We start from the raw sequence: 19,548 nt of genomic DNA, 5'->3' as shown, positions 1-19,548 counted from the left end.
TATATATATATATATATATATATATATATATATATATATATATATATATATATATATATATATAATATATATATATTTATATATATATATATTTATATATATATATAAATATATATATTTATATATATATATATTTATATATATATATAAATATATATATATATAAATATATATATTTATATATATATATATATATAAATATATATATTTATATATATATATAAATATATATATAAATATATATATTTATATATATATATATATATAAATATATATATTTATATATATATATATATATATATATAAATATATATATTTATATATATATATATATATATAAATATATATATTTATATATATATATATATATATATAAATATATATATTTATATATATATATATTTATATATATATATATATATATATATATATATATATAAATATATATATATATATATATATATATATATATATATATATATATATATATATATATATATATATATATATATATATATATATATATATATATATATTTCCATGTGTGTGTCAATCCTAACCTAGATTACGGATAACGACTTTGTCAGCGACGATGGTTCTTGCGTTGATTCCAACAAAGTGACGGTTTCCTCTTGTTGCCCCATCGATCTCTAACGTTACAAGCTCCTGCATCCGTAATTCTCCAACTATCAGCTGTCTAGCTTTTCCTGAACATTCGTCAACAAGTCCAGCTACACTCTTTCTATTTATAACCATTCCTGCAGCTTTAAACAGCGGTTCTAACTGCGTTTTGAAACCCGCCATTTCCGGAAAACAATATGGGAGATGATTTACCGTAGCGAGTTGGATAGTTCCAAGGATTATTTTTTCTTTGCTTACTTCCACTTGTAATATTTCATCTTCTTTTTGGGTGGTTCAAATGAATTTTTAATGGGTAAGGGTATATCCAATGCCCCAAAAATTTAAGAGTGTTGTGAAAGAATATGTCGTTTGAAGTTTCCGGAAACAATTTTTTCTTAAACATATCTGCAATGTTCTTCAGCCTTGCAAACAAATTTTCCCTCGTCATCCACCTTTATAACTTGCATTAATGTCTTTCTGTGTTTGCTTTCTTTTCATTCTACAATAAAAATATTATCAGTTAAGTCTTTCTTCTACGTTTTCATTCACTTTGCACTTACATTCGCTTTGTTACGAAGACAGTTAATAAACGTTTATTATAGATAAGTTTAAAATAATACAATATCATCTAACAGTTTTTAAAAAGTAAGAAATAAATTCGGAATGATGCACCAAAAATTCATCGGCTCTCACTCATCTATAAATATTTATATTTAGGAATTCAATCTTTCGATACTATCCGGTCACGATTATTTAGTGAATATCGAATATAAAATATAATAAATAAAACTTATAACCGTGGCAAAAATGTGCAGTGTTGAGTAATTTATGGTAATCATATTTATGAGATAAACTGTCAATCACCATCAGCAGCAGCATTGCAGTTTTTCCTCGATTGCACACGAATAGAAATGTACGAACAGGAGTGTACCACTGCAATACGAATAGTATCGCGCGCTGCAGTACGAATGGAAGTGTACCGCTGAAATGTACGAATAGAAGAGTACCGCTGCAATCATAGACGACGAGAGACCTGCTGCTTTCTGCTCCACTGGTACCGTTGCTTATACGTGTTGCGTTGCATGGGCTGACAGCAGGTTCAGGAATTGTTCAAGAATGAGGATTGTTTCAAACTTTTCGGAAAACTTTTAGCTTCGAGACATCACATTAGTCTAAGTTCATGGAAGCAAAAATAAATTGACCTATTGGGACGGGGAGATTCTGTCAATTTTTTTACGATATCGATACAAAGAATATCGCAGGGAACGGTTGGTGTCCATTCACGTCGTCTGTGCTAGTAATGCTTGCATGCAATTGGTTCATTGTTCGCGTAAATTTGTCATTGAAACTTATCATCATTTTTACCGCTTAGCAATGAAATTAGAGTGATAACAATCATATTGCAAAATTGTTATACATTTTATCTATCCAACAACGTATTGGTTATTGTTATCCATCATGTGGTTATGCTGTTATTAGCGTTTGAAATCTGACGCAACATTTGCCAGTTTCATTTCCAATTTTACAGAATGCATCCCAGTATAGTAATCAAAGACGTAGTCCCACGTCAAAGAACTTTCAATCAATAACTGAAATTTTCACTGAAATTTTCATTCCGCCAACCACGCTCGACGCCTGGGTTCGAATCCCACCGCCGACATAGGTGTCGATGGTTGTGAGGTGGCGTGATCCACTCACAACCAACCCAACTGGTCTAGATTCAATCCTAGCCGACACCGGGAGATTTTCTGTGGCGAAAAATCTCTGGGATCACGCCTTCCATCGCATGAGGAAGTAAAGCCGTTGGCGCCGGTCCGTTAATAAACGGGTCGTGAGTTAGGGTCCTGGGTGTGGAGTCGTCTCCCTGGGCGTCGGTGATTGGCCACAACAGTGGCGGAACTAGACCGACGGTAAATAAGCGAAAGTAAAAAAAAAACTGAAATTTTCATTGCAAAGCGGGATTTACAACAATTATTTACATGAAAAAAGATACTTGATATTTCATCGGGGAGCAGAGATATTGGCGTTTTTCTATGTGATGGAAAACTATGCCTTTTTTATAAATATGTTAAATAATATAATATACAATACAAATAATATAATATTTGTATTGTAGAATGAAAAGAAAGCAAACACAGAAAGACATTAATGCAAGATATAAAGGTGGATGACGAGGGAAAATTTGTTTGCAAGGCTGAAGAACATTGCAGATATGTTTAAGAAAAATTTGTTTCCGGAAACTTCAAACGACATATTCTTTCACAACACTCTTAAATTTTTGGGGCATTGGATATACCCTTACCCATTAAAAATTCATTTGAACCACCCAAAAAGAAGATGAAATATTACAAGTGGAAGTAAGCAAAGAAAAAATAATCCTTGGAACTATCCAACTCGCTACGGTAAACCATCTCCCATATTGTTCTCCGGAGATGGCGGGTTTCAAAACGCAGTTAGAACCGCTGTTTAAAGCTGCAGGAATGGTTGTAAATAGAAAGAGTGTAGCTGGACTTGTTGACGAATGTGCAGGAAAAGCTAGAAAGCTGATAGTTGCAGAATTACGGATGCAGGAGCTTGTAACGTTAGAGATCGATGGGGCAACAAGAGGAAACCGTCACTTTGTTGGAATCAACGCAAGAACCATCGTCGCTGACAAAGTCGTTATCCGTAATCTAGGTAAGGATTGACACACACATGCAAATATATATATATATATATATATATATATATATATATATATATATATATATATATATATATATATATATATATATATATATATATATATATATATATATATATATATATATATATATATATATATATATATATATATATATATATATATATATATATATATATATATATATATATATTAGTTAGTATATTAGTTGGATAGTTCCAAGGATTATTTTTTCTTTGCTTACTTCCACTTGTAATATTCCATCTTCTTTTTGGGTGGTTCAAATGATTTTTCAATGGGTAAGGGTATATCCAATGCCCCAGAAGTTTAAGAGTGTTGTGAAAGAATATGTCGTTTGAAGTTTCCGGAAACAAATTTTTCTTAAACATATCTGCAATGTTCTTCAGCCTTGCAAACAAATTTTCCCTCGTCATCCACCTTTATAACTTGCATTAATGTCTTTCTGTGTTTGCTTTCTTTTCATTCTACAATAAAAATATTATCAGTTAAGTCTTTCTTCTACGTTTTACTTGTATTGACTTACTTGATCGAATAAATAGTCGAAATCCAAATGAAGAAAACAAATTAAGGTTACCGGAAAAAAATGAAAAAATTTCGAAACCACGGGTAACATTCGGCGAACAGCGCTCGACACTATCGTTTGCGAACCGATGATAACAATCATGAACGATAATTTTAACAAAAGGTATCATTCAATGAACATCTTGCATGAAAGAAATTATTTGTGAGCAGGACTATTCATGAATTTTGACATATGGAATTTCCATATTTGTTTATTGACCTTTTCATTGAATACAAATCCTTATCATGAAGATAGTTTACTATGATGGAAAGCAGGCGAAACCTAGGTTCGCAAAGGATAGTAAAGTGAATCGTTTGGGTAGCGATTTTTTCCATGGTTGAGTGAAATAAAAAAATATACTTTTCAATCAGAATGAGAAAGATGCAAGGTGTCTTCGACAAAGTTTTAGGTTATCTTAAAACAAGAAACTTTGTCGAAGACATTATGTTTCTATCTCTTACATGTTACGAGAAACATTGAGTTTTATATTAGAAGGCACTAAAAATCACAATTTTCATTCTAACTTTTTTCACAGATTTTTCCGAATTTTTAAACCTTCTGCTAAGTTATCAGCAATCCAAACATGCATTTGTTTTCTGAACATTGTTATTATTCATTTCCCAAAATAAAACAGTTATTTAACATATTTATAAAAAAGGCATAGTTTTCCATCACATAGAAAAATGCCAATATCTCTGCTCCCCGATGAAATATCAAGTATCTTTTTTCATGTAAATAATTGTTGTAAATCCCGCTTTGCAATGAAAATTTCAGTTATTGATTGAAAGTTCTTTGACGTGGGACTACGTCTTTGATTACTATACTGGGATGCATTCTGTAAAATTGGAAATGAAACTGGCAAATGTTGCGTCAGATTTCAAACGCTAATAACAGCATAACCACATGATGGATAACAATAACCAATACGTTGTTGGATAGATAAAATGTATAACAATTTTGCAATATGATTGTTATCACTCTAATTTCATTGCTAAGCGGTAAAAATGATGAAAAGTTTCAATGACAAATTTACGCGAGCAATGAACCAATTGCATGCAAGCATTACTAGCACAGACGACGTGAATGGACACCAACCGTTCCCTGCGATATTCTTTGTATCGATATCGTAAAAAAATTGACAGAATCTCCCCGTCCCAATAGGTCAATTTATTTTTGCTTCCATGAACTTAGACTAATGTGATGTCTCGAAGCTAAAAGTTTTCCGAAAAGTTTGAAACAATCCTCATTCTTGAACAATTCCTGAACCTGCTGTCAGCCCATGCAACGCAACACGTATAAGCAACGGTACCAGTGGAGCAGAAAGCAGCAGGTCTCTCGTCGTCTATGATTGCAGCGGTACTCTTCTATTCGTACATTTCAGCGGTACACTTCCATTCGTACTGCAGCGCGCGATACTATTCGTATTGCAGTGGTACACTCCTGTTCGTACATTTCTATTCGTGTGCAATCGAGGAAAAACTGCAATGCTACTGCTGATGGTGATTGACAGTTTATCACATAAATATGATTACCATAAATTACTCAACACTGCACATTTTTGCCACGGTTATAAGTTTTATTTATTATATTTTATATTCGATATTCACTAAATAATCGTGACCGGATAGTATCGGAAGATTGAATTCCTAAATATAAACATATATAGATGAGTGAGAGCCGATGAATTTTTGGTGCATTATTCCGAATTTATTTCTTACTTTTTAAAAACTGTTAGATGATATTTTATTATTTTAAACTTTTCTATAATAAACGTTTATTAGCTGTCTTCGTAACAAAGCGAATGTAATTGTAGGCAAGTGAAAAAAATTGTCAAGCAAGAAACAAAAATGGAATTGTTAGAATTTTGAAAGTAAGATCCATATTATGAATTTGATTTAATCAGAGTTAAATATGACATAACCATTCATTATGATAACGTAAGTATTATTGGATTTGGTTTTAAGGATATAGAGTTAATTCTGACTCTGACGCATTACGAGAAATTCTTGGTGCTTCTTCAACAAGAACGATTAGCTTGTGCTTTGTCAAACACATGTTTGACGAAAAAATCTGCAGGCATAATATCGCCAAATATAAACAATATTTTTTCGAGTGTTGTTGAATATATTTCTAAGGCTGAAATTAAAAGTACGTAAGTCACCGAGCAAACACATTGATTTTGTCTGCGGACTCTGTATATTTTGGAACAAAAAATCCCCTAATTACAGTGTTTAGTCCCACGTCACCATTTCATACAACCCTAGGGCTGTATACCTTGTAGTATTTATTTGTGTTTTGAAGGGTTTTATCTAAAAATTATTAGAAAAAATAATTTTCGTGTGATGTTTATTGGGCTCTGGGAGTCAAAAAACTGAATGCAATGCAGAACCAAACCATGAAAAATATTCAAAAACAACCCCACAAAAATAAAAAAATATATGGAAAAATTTAGAAATCGAACAGAAAGAAAAAAAATGCAAAGAAATGAGTTTGTGGCTTAAAAGTCATTTTTTCACAAAACACGTTTGGGCAACCTGAAAACCATTTATTAGAAATCCGAAATGTTCTACAAAAATGCTATGAATAACATTATCTTTCAATTTGCGGCTGAGCATCTTGACTTTTTCAACATCGATTTTTTTGGGACACCCTAATGTACAGATTCGAAGAGTGTGCTAGTGTGATGCCGTGCGTCAGCAATCATAACACCGCCGAAAGAACGTTTATTGCTGTTCTTTGGACTCCGATCGCATCAAAATACGTTGAAAGCATTGCTGAATAGTTGTGGTGAGAGTCTACTGTCTTTCAATCCCGTCTCGGTTAGCAAAATCACATCATAGTTGCAGTCATTGATCGCCAACAAGATATCGTCAATGTTCGTTCTCAATCCACGCACGTTCTGGTAGTATATACTAACGTTGGTCACATCACGAACGGTGTTCTGAAAAGACGAGCCATACAACAAAAAAAGAGTTTACGGAATACTCGCCTCTGGTGGGAGCCCGTAAGCTCCCACTGTCACTGAAAGATCACAAACTAGTAGGCTCGGTTACTGCAAATGATGTAGCAGACTGTGTTCTGCTTCCAGGGGTTAGTTTTTTGGACGGTCGATGAATTTTCTAAATAACAGTCCAGCTGGCCAAGAAGCAGGATCCAGGGCAATGGATTTCACATCCGGGTCCAATCCGCTTTTATATGATACGTATGAAAAATTGCTTGTGTCAGCACCTTGCTGCACTAGTTGAATTACTGCAATCGGCTCAATTCCATTCAAGTAACGTGATACATTTTTTTGCAAACCGCCGTCGCTTACTTTTGGGTTTAGACCAGATAAATAAAGCCAAGAAAATTTCTGTGCTGCTGCAGAAGTAATAGACTGCACAGAGAGATCGCTGATGATGTTAGTGCCGCGGTCAGATTCGATTTCCACAGGCAAACGATCAGCACGACGGCGCTTAGAATTTCGTGCTAACCAGACAGGTGTCGCTGATAAATTTATGGGAGGGCTAGCAGAACCATCAATGTTCAGTGGTTTATGCGGCATGTTGTCAATTTTATTACTCAACCCCTCAACTACCTCGGCGAGTTTTTGCACTTGACCGGGTAAGTCAATCAGCTGTTGTGAATGCGGGGGAAATTGTTTATCTATCATGTCAGCCACATAAGCACCGATCGATTGACCGTTCAACAGTGGTGGGCACCATTCCGCTAATTCGCTAATTAGCGACGCTAAAATTCAGTTAGCGATTTAGCGATTTCGAAAATTTTTGAGCTGGTTAGCGAAACTGTTAGCGTCGCTAAAATTTTGGCCTTCGAAACGCTAATCGCTAATTTGCTAAATTTTGTAGAGAAGCGACAATAGAAATATTTTCATAGTCTTTTCGGCAGCCGAGCAGGAAAGTCGTTTTTCTTGAGTGCTCTGTGGATTACCGAAATTAATATCTCGCTTCTTCTAGCGTTGGTGTTGTGTGGCGTGCAAATACGCGTCGTTATTGGTGGGGGAGCCCCGACTGCCGAACAGCGCCAGTGGTAGTGGTGCTAATCGGCGCGATTGCGCTGCGTTCGCGTGTGAAGGTGGTGAGTCGTGCTTGTTTTGGCGCGAGTGCTGAAAGGCGTGCTGATCCAGCATCAGCGAAGGTCGATTCCCGCAGTAGAGAAGTACGGAGCTGTGGTAGTGGTTAGTTGGCGCGTGTGCTGTGGAACCCGGACGGGGGGAAAGCGGACGGCATCGCCGCTCTGCAGTTGAGGAGACAGCGCAGGCAGTGCTGCTGATTCTCATACATTTAAAGATAAGTGACAAAACCTTTACTTTTTTGCCTTCTTTATTCTCGTATATACATATATATAATTTAAATATTTTGATTTCGCATTTCCTCTCTTTTATTATATATAGCCATTCTTTTTAGTTTTGAATATATAAATATTTTCATATATTTCATAAATTAGTTATTAGCGGCATATAGTTCACAACCGCTATGGCGGTTGGTGGATTGCCTCTTCCACCGGACCTCTCATCTTGTTCAGAAGGTGACGAGTCCGCAATGGATTTTTCTGACATTCCGAATAATGGAAACAACGCTTTTTTTGACGTCGTTAAAAAGCGTAAAAGACCTCGTAAAACTGCCCCAATTGCCCCATCCACTAATGACGGGGCAACTCGGGTTAAAATGTACCAGGTGAACCAACCTGGTCTTCGTTGGATCGTGTATTTTCGACCCAAAAACAAGCCTCTTAGAGTTGTACAGATGTGCAAATCTCTGAAGGAAAAATACTCGAGCTTGACCGAAGTTTACAAGGTCAAAGCTGATAGACTGAAGGCAACATTTTCGGATCCCCGACAAGCGAACGATGTCGTCCTGGACCCGAATTTCAACATCGAATACCGTGTTTATATACCGGCACGCGTAGTTGAAATTGAGGGTGTTATCACCGAACCGGATCTTACCGAGAAGGACGTGATGGAAGGTGGGGGATGCTTTAAAAATCCCTCCCTCCCAAAAATAAAAATTCTGGAATGCAGGAAAATGTATTCCAAGGATAATACGGGAAAATACTCCCCGAATGACTCGTTTCGAGTCACTTTCGAGGGAAAAGTGCTTCCGGATTATGTCGAACTTCACAAGCTTCGACTCCCAGTAAGACTTTTCATACCGAAAGTTATGACATGCACGAATTGTTTGCAGTTAGGGCACACAAAAACCTACTGCAACAATAAATCGAAATGCTCCAAGTGTGGTGAAATCTCTGAGATTAACCATACTTGCGGCGATCAACAGGCAAGATGCTGTCTCTGTGGTGGTGACCCACATGAAGTTGAAGCGTGCCCAAAATACAAATTACGTTCAGACGCGTTGAAGAAATCTACGAAACAACGCTGTAAGCAGTCATTTGCACAAATGTTGAAGACTGCCTTACAGCAACAGGAAAATCCGTATTCCAGCTTGGAAACGGATGATTCCAATGATGACGAAGAGGTATATCAACCTCTTCCGTCAAGTGGGGCCGTGCGGAAACGACCAAGCGTATCTTCCCCCAAACTTCCCAGAAAGGAGCAGAAGAAAACGCATACAGACACCCCAAGAGGTCAACCTTCTAAGCAAAATATTGCTAAGACGTCACCTCCAGGATTCAAACTTAATCCTGAGGGCAACACTTTTGATAAAGAGTTCCCTAAACTACCGGGAAAGAAATGTGCTCCCGCCAATAAACTGTCTCCGGAATCTGAAATACCGTCTACTGATGAACGTATTTCATTTAAAATGATAGTTGAATGGATATTTACCACTTTTGGTTTATCCGATACTCTTAAAAGTATGATTTCAGCTTGGCTTCCAACAATTTGCATGTTGGGTAAGCAACTAAGCACCAAATGGCCCCTCCTCTCGTTCGTATCCTTCGATGTCTAAATCAGACAACAGAAGTGACGAATCGACAACAAGGATCATACAATGGAACTGTAGAAGCTTGATTCCCAAACTAGATAAATTTAAACTCCTGCTTCACGATAGCAAATGCGATATTTTCGCGCTATCTGAAACATGGTTATCAACGGATACGACAGTAGCCGTTCATGATTTCAATATAATTCGTTTAGACCGAGGAAACTCTTATGGCGGAGTGCTTCTTGGTATCAAAAAATGCTATCCATTCTTCCGAATTCCTCTCCCAGCAATTGATGGCATAGAAATTGTTGCTTGCCATATAACAATAGCTGGTGAGAGCCTCACGGTCGCATCAGTCTACATTCCACCTAGAGCTATTATTAACCGGTTGCAGCTGACACAAATAACGGAACTGCTGCCGACTCCACGCCTTATCCTGGGAGATTTCAATTCTCACGGTATGGCATGGGGAGCACCTGGAGATGATAACCGGGCTATTCTTATTGAAAGCTTACTAGACGAGTTCGATATGACCCTATTGAACATACCTGGGTTAGCTACAAGAATAGCAAGGCCTCCAGTACGTGAGAGCACTTTAGATTTATCTATGTGTTCCTCCTCAATAGCTTTGGATTGTAAATGGGAGATTATTCAAGATCCCCATGGTAGTGATCATTTGCCAATAAGTATTTCGATTATGAGCAGGCTCCAGTCTGTTACCACAGTCGAAGTAGAGTATGATCTCACCCGGAATATTGATTGGGAAAAATTCTCGAACATGATATCTCAGGAGCTTGAAACAACCGACGAGCTTTCTCCATCAGACGAATACAACTTTCTTGCAACATTAGTTTTAGATAGCGCGTTGCAATCTCAGACGAGGCCCGCCCCTGAGAACAAGTTGAAAATTCGTCCTAACAAACAATGGTGGGACAAAGAATGCACCGAGATGAAAAAAACTCTGAAAAGAGCATACCTAGCATTCAGGAAAGATCATTCCATTCAACTTTTTGATCAGTTTAGAGAGCTGGAACTGAAACAGGCTAAACTGCACAAACTGAAAAAAAGATCGTACTGGCAAAATTTCATAAGCACGTTATCCAGAGAGCCTTCTATGAGCTATCTCTGGAATACGGCTCGAAAAATGCGCAATAGGTCCGACAACAATGAGGCTAATGAATATTCTGAACGTTGGATCTATGATTTCGCGAAAAAGGTATGTCCAGATGCTGTCCCACCACAGCAGAAATTCAGCGACACAACGGCGATCGAAGAACCAGAATTTTCAATGCTGGAATTTTCAATTGCCCTCGCGTCTTGTAAGAACAAGGCTCCAGGACCGGACAGGATCAAATTTAATTTGATGAAAAACCTGCCGGATTCGGCCAAGATACGATTTCTTAAACTGTTTAATAAGCTTATCAGGAACAATGTGATCCCAAAAGCTTGGAGACAGGTTAAGATTATCGCAATCAAAAAGCCAGATAAACCTGCCGCAGATCACCGCTCGTATAGGCCGATTGCGATGCTCTCATGCATACGCAAATTGCTTGAAAAAATGATCCTGCGCAGACTTGACAACTGGGCAGAAACAACTAACCAACTGTCAGAGACCCAGTTCGGCTTTCGTAGGGGCAAGGGCCCTAACGATTGCCTGGCATTGCTAGCCACAGAAGCAGAAATGGCTCTTGGCAGCAAACAACAAATGACCTCGGTTTTCCTGGATATCACAGGCGCATTTGACTCAGTTTCAATCGAAATTCTTTCCGAGAAACTGCATCAGAGAGGATTCTCCCCTATATTAACAAACTTTTTGATCAACCTGCTGTCTGAAAAGCATTTACTTTTCAACCACGGTTCTTCAACAATAACACGAACAAGCTACATGGGTCTCCCCCAAGGCTCTTGTCTGAGTCCGCTGTTGTACAACTTCTACATCAGTGACATCGACACATGCTTGACGGACGGCTGCACAATGCGTCAGTTAGCTGACGATTGCGTAGTATCAGTCACGGCGTCTCTGGCTGTAGATATGAAAAACAGCCTGCAAAATACGCTAGATAATCTGACCAGTTGGGCCAGCTGTCTTGGAATTGAGTTCTCGCTTGAAAAAACGGAGATGGTTGTCTTCTCAAAAAAGCGACCACCACCCCGTTTGGAGCTAGTTCTGTCCGGAAGACCCATCACCCAGTCACCTAGCTTTAAATATCTCGGAGTATGGTATGACTCTAAGTGCACATGGGAAAAACATATAAATTACCTGAAGCAAAGATGCCAACCAAGGATCAATTTTCTTCGGATGGTAACAGGAACATCATGGGGAGCCCATCCAGAGGATTTGATACGACTCTATCAAACCACGATTCTGCCCGTAATAGAATACGGCAGCATATGCTTCAGAGGTGTCGCAGCTTCACACATGCTAAAGCTCGAGAGGATACAATACCGTTGTTTGCGTATCGCTCTAGGCTGCATGCAGTCGACACATACCATGTCCCTAGAGGTCATAGCTGGAATACTACCACTCAAAGAGAGGCTGTTTGAGTTGGCTTTTCGTTTCCTCATTAGATCGGAAATAGCAAATCCAATGCTTATTGCGAACTATGAGAAATGTTTGGAAGTTGTTCAGAAACCCTGTATGTCAGTATACCAGCGGTTCATGTCCATGGAGATAAACCCTTCGGTTGTTGCTCCATCCCGTGAGATTTCAACATCGCTCAACAATTCTTCTGTTGTATTTGATTTGACGATGAAACAAGAAATCCATGGAATTCCCGATCACCTCAAACCAACAGTTGTGCCATCAATATTTTCGGCAAAATTTGGCCACCTCCCAAAACAGAATTCCTTTTTCACGGACGGATCTGTGATGGATGGACATTCCGGATATGGCGTTTTCAACACAGATCATCGCATATCTCGCAAACTGGCACAGCCCTGCTCCATATACGTAGCTGAATTAGCTGCCATACACAATTCGCTGCGAATTATCGAGCTCAAGACACCAGACAATTACTTCATCTTCTCGGACAGCCTCAGTTCTATCGAAGCTCTCCGATCGATTAAACCGGTCAAGCACCCGTCCTATTTCCTTCCGGAAATTAGACGGATATTAGAAGTGCTGGTTGATCGGTCTTTCATTATCTGCTTTGTGTGGGTCCCCTCTCATTGCTCAATCCCAGGCAATGAAGAAGCTGATTTATTAGCAAAAAGGGGTGCCATAGATGGAGATATATTTGATAGACCGATCACCTATACCGAGTATTTTCATCTGCCCCGACAACTGGCTCTGGAAAACTGGCAGGAAAAGTGGGATGAAGACGACCTTGGGCGATGGATGCACTCGATCTCGCCCAAAGTGTCTACAAAAGCTTGGTTCAAAGGGTTAGATTTAACTCGAGATTTCATTCGAGTTATTTCGCGCCTAATGTCCAATCACTATGTTGCAAACGCACACCTCTATCGAATAAACTTAGTCGATAGTAATCTGTGCGAATGTGGAGGGTACGAAGATATTGACCACATAGTCTTCGTATGCCCTAAGTACCACAGAGCAAGGGCCAAGCTTATAGATTCTCTCCGGAAACAGGAAGTGACGTTTACAATGCAAGTACGGGATGTGCTTGCTAGCCGCAACCCCGCGCTTGTAATACCCATTTACGACTTTTTAAGAGATATCAAGTATCGAATTTGATTATCTCTATGCTTTCTCTCCTAATTTCTCCCAACACAACAATCTTAAAAAGTTTCACGCTAATTCCGTTTTTTTTTCTTCTTTCTTTCGTTCATCTTTTTTATAGAAACATGAATCATCGCTTCTTTTTGAGAGACATGATCCACCGAACTTAGATTTTGATTTCAAAGAGATAAGAAACCATCACCCTCAACGAATAGTAGTAAGGATTAGTATTTAGTTATAAAGAGAAAAACTTTGATGTTAATGTTAGTCGTAAGCTGAAATGACATGTATTTTTAAATTGTATTTTTAAAAGAGAAAAGATGAGAGGGTTTTTATGCCTGTTTGAGGAGGAGCAGTCGGGATACAGGCTCTACTCAAGCTGGCTTTTCCCTACTCCAAAAGATATTCGGCCCCGTTATGCTTCGCGGTTGGGCCTAAATAAATATTAGAGTTAAAAAAAAAAAAAAAAAGAAATATTTAGAAAAATTGTGAATTGCTGATGGCGTACGTAAATTGCTTCGAAAGATTAACATACTTTACTGCGAAAGTTACTTTTGTCAGTTTTTTTACCCTAGAATGGAGTTCCAGTTATCGTATAAGCCACAGGAGCATTTTGAAGAACAAGCACAAGGTCTAGATTGAATTTTCGCCATACCAAGAACTTTGCGATGCGCTTGAAATAATGACAACTTTGGTTCTATTTTTTCGATTCAGATAATAATTGAATTTTTATCAAAACATTCCTAAGAGTAACTATTTTCCATGCAAGCTAAATAACTTCTGTTATTCTTGTGAATAATTGTTTTCGTTTGTTTAACCAAAACAGATCAAAGTGGTCCAAATCTTACAAAACACGAGCAATAAATATAGCGATATGACTACATATTTACATATTAAAAAGTTAGCGATTAGCGATTAGCGAAAGTTCCGCTAATGTGGGTTTAGCGATTAGCGTTTAGCGATTATCGAGCTAAATTCACCAAGTTTTCGGTTAGCGGTGCCCACCACTGCCGTTCAATGATGGTTATATGTAGCTCTACAGTGCGGGCAAATAAACATGATTTTTCCTTGCGAAAAAAGGTCTTTGCAAACCTGATATTGAATCCACAGCACTGTTGGTTAATGTGGTAGCGAGCATCACAAAAACCACAGCGGTCCGGTTCGAGATCATTAACTTCGAGTTTGCACTCGCCGCATAATATCTTTTCTATGCTTGATAAACGCCTTTGGATGGGCAAGAGAAAACACTTGCTGCTTGCTCTGCTACACGATTCCAAATAATAACAATGGCAATGCCAGCACACAGTCCGATCCACTTGAGTATTGAAAAGGGCAAATTATCACATTGAAGTTACTGTACTTTACTCTTCCAGTGTTCACTGTTGGCCCAATATTGGTTTCAAAGCACAGAAGTAACTCGAGACGGAATAACGATGAATTAACGGAATTTAAACACAGGTAGTAAAACTGAATATACAATAGCACAAAGAGAGTTGCCAGAAAAAAAAACCTACATTAATCCACCTAGCGGTCAGACTCAGCCTTTCTCATTCAAACTTATTATTTGTAAAAATAAATTTACGTGAATGCTGAAATCCATATATTCACTCTTTGGGTTCTAAAATATTGATGTTGTAAATGAAGTATAAAATATGAAATTTGACGTAACGTTAGTGCTTAAGAAATAGCGAAATAAAAGAAATGACTCCTAATTTCGAACAATTCAATCACGGGAACGTTCAAATAGTACGATACCACATTTAAATCATGTTGAGGCCATATATATTGATCAAAGCAGGTATAGTTTTGAATAGTCTTTGAATTTTTTGTCTTTCCAAAACTTTTGAACAGCATATCAAATTGTTATGAAGTTTGTTATTTGTAAGTTTGAGAGATGACTCGTTTGTATGACACAAGTTATGTTAAAATAAGTCGTGTAATACTTGAGTTTATAGACTTTCGTTGTTTTAACAATTTAATACATAACGGTTGCTAAAGTTTGATTACAATCAAATCGGAAGGGAACGTATAGGGCAGCCAAACTTTGAACCCACGTGTTCAATCATAATCCATCAGTTAACCCTTTACTAGCCCGTTCATCTGATATCAATATTGTTCAAATCGGTTGTGTAGTTTCTAAGATAATGAAGTTTTGTGATTTTCACATTTCGACACATTACAGACGAAGTTACAGTCCGATTACAGCAAAATTCAATAGGGTATTATGAGGCAGCTAGACTTATTATTTGACACTAATTTCGTGGAAATCGGTTCAACCATCTCTGAGAAAAGTGAGTGAGTCCAAGTAGTCTGCGGAATATGTTTCTTTTCATAGCTGGATTTCACATCTTTAAACATAACAGGCAAAGTAATAATCTGTTTGCGAAAAAAATCAATAGGATCTTATGGGGCAACAAGACCTTCCATATGACACTGATTTTAAGAGAATCGGTCCAGCCATCTCTGAGAAACATGAGTGAGATTAAATTGTCTCCAGTACACGTTTCTTTCCATAACTTCTGAAACACAAGTTCAATTTTCATAAAATTCAAAAGTTAAGGGTTTTTTAGGTAACCCGTTCATCTAAAATCCATTTTTTTTAAAATCAGTTGTGTAGTTTCTGAGATATTGATGGTTCGTGATTTTTACATTCTGATACATAACCTCTTAACTAGAAATCAGATTACAATAAAATTCAATAGGGTCTTATAGAGCAACTAGACTTTCCATTCGCAATTAATTTCATTGAAATCGGTTCAGCCATCTCTGAGAAAATCGAGTGAGATTGGGAGAGCGTTACACATACACATATACAGAAAATGCTAAGCTCGTCGAACAGAGTCGAGTGATTTACGACATTCGGCTTTTTTGAGCACTTTTATACCTTAGTTTTTGCAGTGATTGCTATACCTTTCAAGGAGAAAGGCAAAACCTTAAAGCCTATTTTAAATAATTGGAAATTACATATTATTACAATTTTGGGATGGTGAACTCATTTCTGATGTCAAAAAATGTTGGAAATAGCAATTTACGCACCTAAAGTGCCGTTGGGCCTTTTCATGATCAGATATTTTGATTGCTCCAATCATATAATAAAATGTAATAGGTGAACCTCTCTTATATTCATCTCAACACAATGTTCATCTCATTGCTCCTGTTTGTCCAATTAACTGCAAAATTTTACTTTCTTCCAAAGTAAAAGTAGTTTTATTTTACCTCTCGATTCAGTCGAGTAGTCGAAAGTTAAGAGCGATGAGAGGAGCGAAACAAAAGCGACGAGAAGAATATAGGTGCTAAGATGAATTTTGTGGTGGTTCCTTTACTTGTTCTTCATCGAAAAAATTTAGAATCGTATTTTTTTGTTTGGTTCTTAGGGTACTCCTTTATGAATTAGGGTGGTCGTCAAAATTAAAAAAAAAATGCTTTTAAGAGTGTTCGACATCGGAACGAAAACGTTGGGTCCGCGTTCCGGTCCAGTAAAAAATCGGAACTAGCTTGTTCTAGCCCGATTTGGGTCCGGTTCGATTGGCTTCGTTCCGGTTCCGCTCCGGAGTCCGGTCCGAAGTCCGGGAACAAAAGTTGCCAATTTTTTTAGAGAGCGATATTTAAGTGAAAAACCCAAAATTAATCCACCTAGCGGTCAGACCCAGCCTTTCTCATTCAAACTTTTATTTGTAAAAATAGTTTTATATGAACGCTTCAATCCAATAAATGCAGGGGAACAAGGGGCAAGATGAGCACCTTAAGCTTCTTAGCAAATTGTTAGGGCAAAGTGAGCAAAAAGCTACTGAATACATTTTTACTACATAGAGTAAGAATAATACTCAAGAGTTACTACATTGAAAACTAAAAAAAAAAGGTTATTTGAATATTTATAAATAATTTCCTAAGCCACTACAATATATGATGCTGGTCGCGGTATGGGGTAAATTGGGTATACCTATGGGGCATAATGAGCATGTTCATATTGTTCGATTTCAAGCAAACATTGAACAATGTATCAATGTATCGTACAATCGTAGGTACCGTAACAAAGTTTCCCTTTCTTGTTTCACTTTTTATACTCCAAACAACATGATTTATTAGCCTTTTTTAATTTGAAGATTATCCATGAATTTGCCCGCATATAAAAATAAGGTTTTGGTCCATAAAACACTACTATGCGGTTGAAGAAATGATAAAACATTACAAAATTTAACTTTAGGTAACTTTATTTTAATGATTGTCAACAAATATTACATCATTGCATGCATCCTGGACACACATCTCTTTTGCATAAATGTAACCACACGTTACAGATTGAACACATGTTCCATCCTTCGCCATTATGAGAGAAACTGAAAAAACAACCGCAAACATCGCATAGTGAATCCTTTTTGAATTCGTTTCCGGTTTTATTTTAATGCTTGCCTTACGAATACCCACCATTCGTTATTTGTTGTTTGTAGGTTATGTTTTCGTGCATAGATATGGTAATTTTGCCCCTACCAGCAGTGCCCAATCTACCCCATGAGGAACACTTATGAAAAAGAGCTGTTTGTTGATGATGTTTCATTTAAAAACACTGTATTATTTATTGAAATTGTTAGAATATCAATAACGATTACCGAAAATAAACGTTCGAGCCTAAAACGACATATACGCATGCAAAACCCCTTATTTTTCGCGCTTGTAAGCTATGATATTATACGCGAGACGTGCATGAATGATACAATTGTTTATTGTGTTAAAATGAATTTATTTTCTCCAGTTATTTTGAATGAAATTACATCTTCGAATTAATGTTAATGATTTAAATTTATAACAGTTCCAAAATTACTACCAGAAACCCAGAAATAACATATGCCCATTCTGCCGCGTATGGCGATCTTGCCCCTTGCTCCCCTATATTCACTCTTTAGGTTCTAAAATATTGATGTTGTAATCTATACCTATAAAAATGCAAGCGGGTCTGTCTGTCTGTCTGTCTGTCTGATCCATATAGGTTCGAAAACTACCGAACCGATCGACGTGAAAATTTGTATGTAGGGGTTTTTGGTGCCGATGAAGGTTCCTATGATAGTTTGAGACCTCTCCCTCTTCTGGAAGGGAGGGGTCCCATACAAATGAAACACAAATTTCTGCACAACTTGAGAAATAACCGAGTAAATGGAACAAAATTTAGCATGTGAATGTTTTTAGTGGAAACAAATATGTGCATAATGGTTTGACACCCCTCCCTCTTCTATAAGGGAGGGGTCCCATACAAATGAAACACAAATTTCGAGCAGCTCAAGAACCAATCAAGAAAATACAACCAAATTTGGTATGTGAATGTTTTTAGAGGTAACAAATATCTCCATAATGGTTTGACTCCCTCTTCTGCAAGCACATGTTTCTGCACAAATTTCTGCACATCTCTCGAACTAATCAACTAAATGGGACCATATTTGGCAGGTGAATGTTTTTAGTGGTAACGAATATGTTCCATAATAGACCTCAGGCAACATTTTGGATTGTAAGATGGCAACTTCCGGTTTCTGGAAAACTGCCAAAAATGGCCGATTTCCACCCAATATAATAATACGAAACGTTTTGTTCTATTTTGAACAATTGGCTAGTTGCGAATGATCCGCGGATTCGACCCCCTGTTCCACCCGCCTGGAGCATTTATCGCTTACGAGCATTGAAACGTGTGCGCAACGCTTGTCAACGGAACCTACGACGACATAGAACTTCTGGTAACCAAACAAGGTTTCAGCAAGCTAGTTTTTGAATTCTTGTCTCTACAAATCGTACGTATTACGGGTACAAATGAGTTTAACAAGAAATCGACGTGGTTTCTGGCGTTTCATTGATTCTAAACCAAAAAGTTCTGCGATACCATAAAAATGTCTATCTGAATGAGACTACATCAGACGCTATTGTTGATTCTTGCCAGCCGTTGGCCGAGCATTTTTCTTCGGTGTTCTCTACGAATTTCTCATCCAGAACAGAAATAAATGATGCCAACCGTGATGTTCCCGCTGACTTGGTTGAACTGCGTGCTTGTACAGTAAACGTAGATATGGTATTGTCAGCTGCGAAAAAGTTGAAACGATCGTTTGCTCCTGGTCCGGAT

General features: G+C 37.4%; 1 protein-coding gene across 3 annotated transcripts in view; it reads left to right on the top strand.

Moving 5' to 3' along the window:
• The first annotated feature begins 3,170 nt into the window (after positions 1–3,170).
• LOC129725406 (glutamate receptor ionotropic, NMDA 3A-like) overlaps positions 3,171–19,548 on the top strand; it is a 167,796-nt gene continuing 151,418 nt past the window's right edge. For all 3 annotated transcript variants that reach the window (XM_055681221.1, XM_055681222.1, XM_055681219.1), the window contains exon 1: positions 3,171–3,297. In XM_055681221.1, coding sequence (XP_055537196.1) covers positions 3,186–3,297 — 112 coding nt within the window. In that variant the 5' untranslated portion in view covers positions 3,171–3,185. The remainder of the gene's footprint in view (positions 3,298–19,548) is intronic.

The sequence above is a fragment of the Wyeomyia smithii genome, chromosome 2, assembly GCF_029784165.1.
Source record: "Wyeomyia smithii strain HCP4-BCI-WySm-NY-G18 chromosome 2, ASM2978416v1, whole genome shotgun sequence".
In the NCBI taxonomy this organism is placed as follows: Eukaryota; Metazoa; Arthropoda; class Insecta; order Diptera; family Culicidae; genus Wyeomyia; species Wyeomyia smithii.
This window is presented reverse-complemented; position numbering and strand designations above follow the sequence as displayed.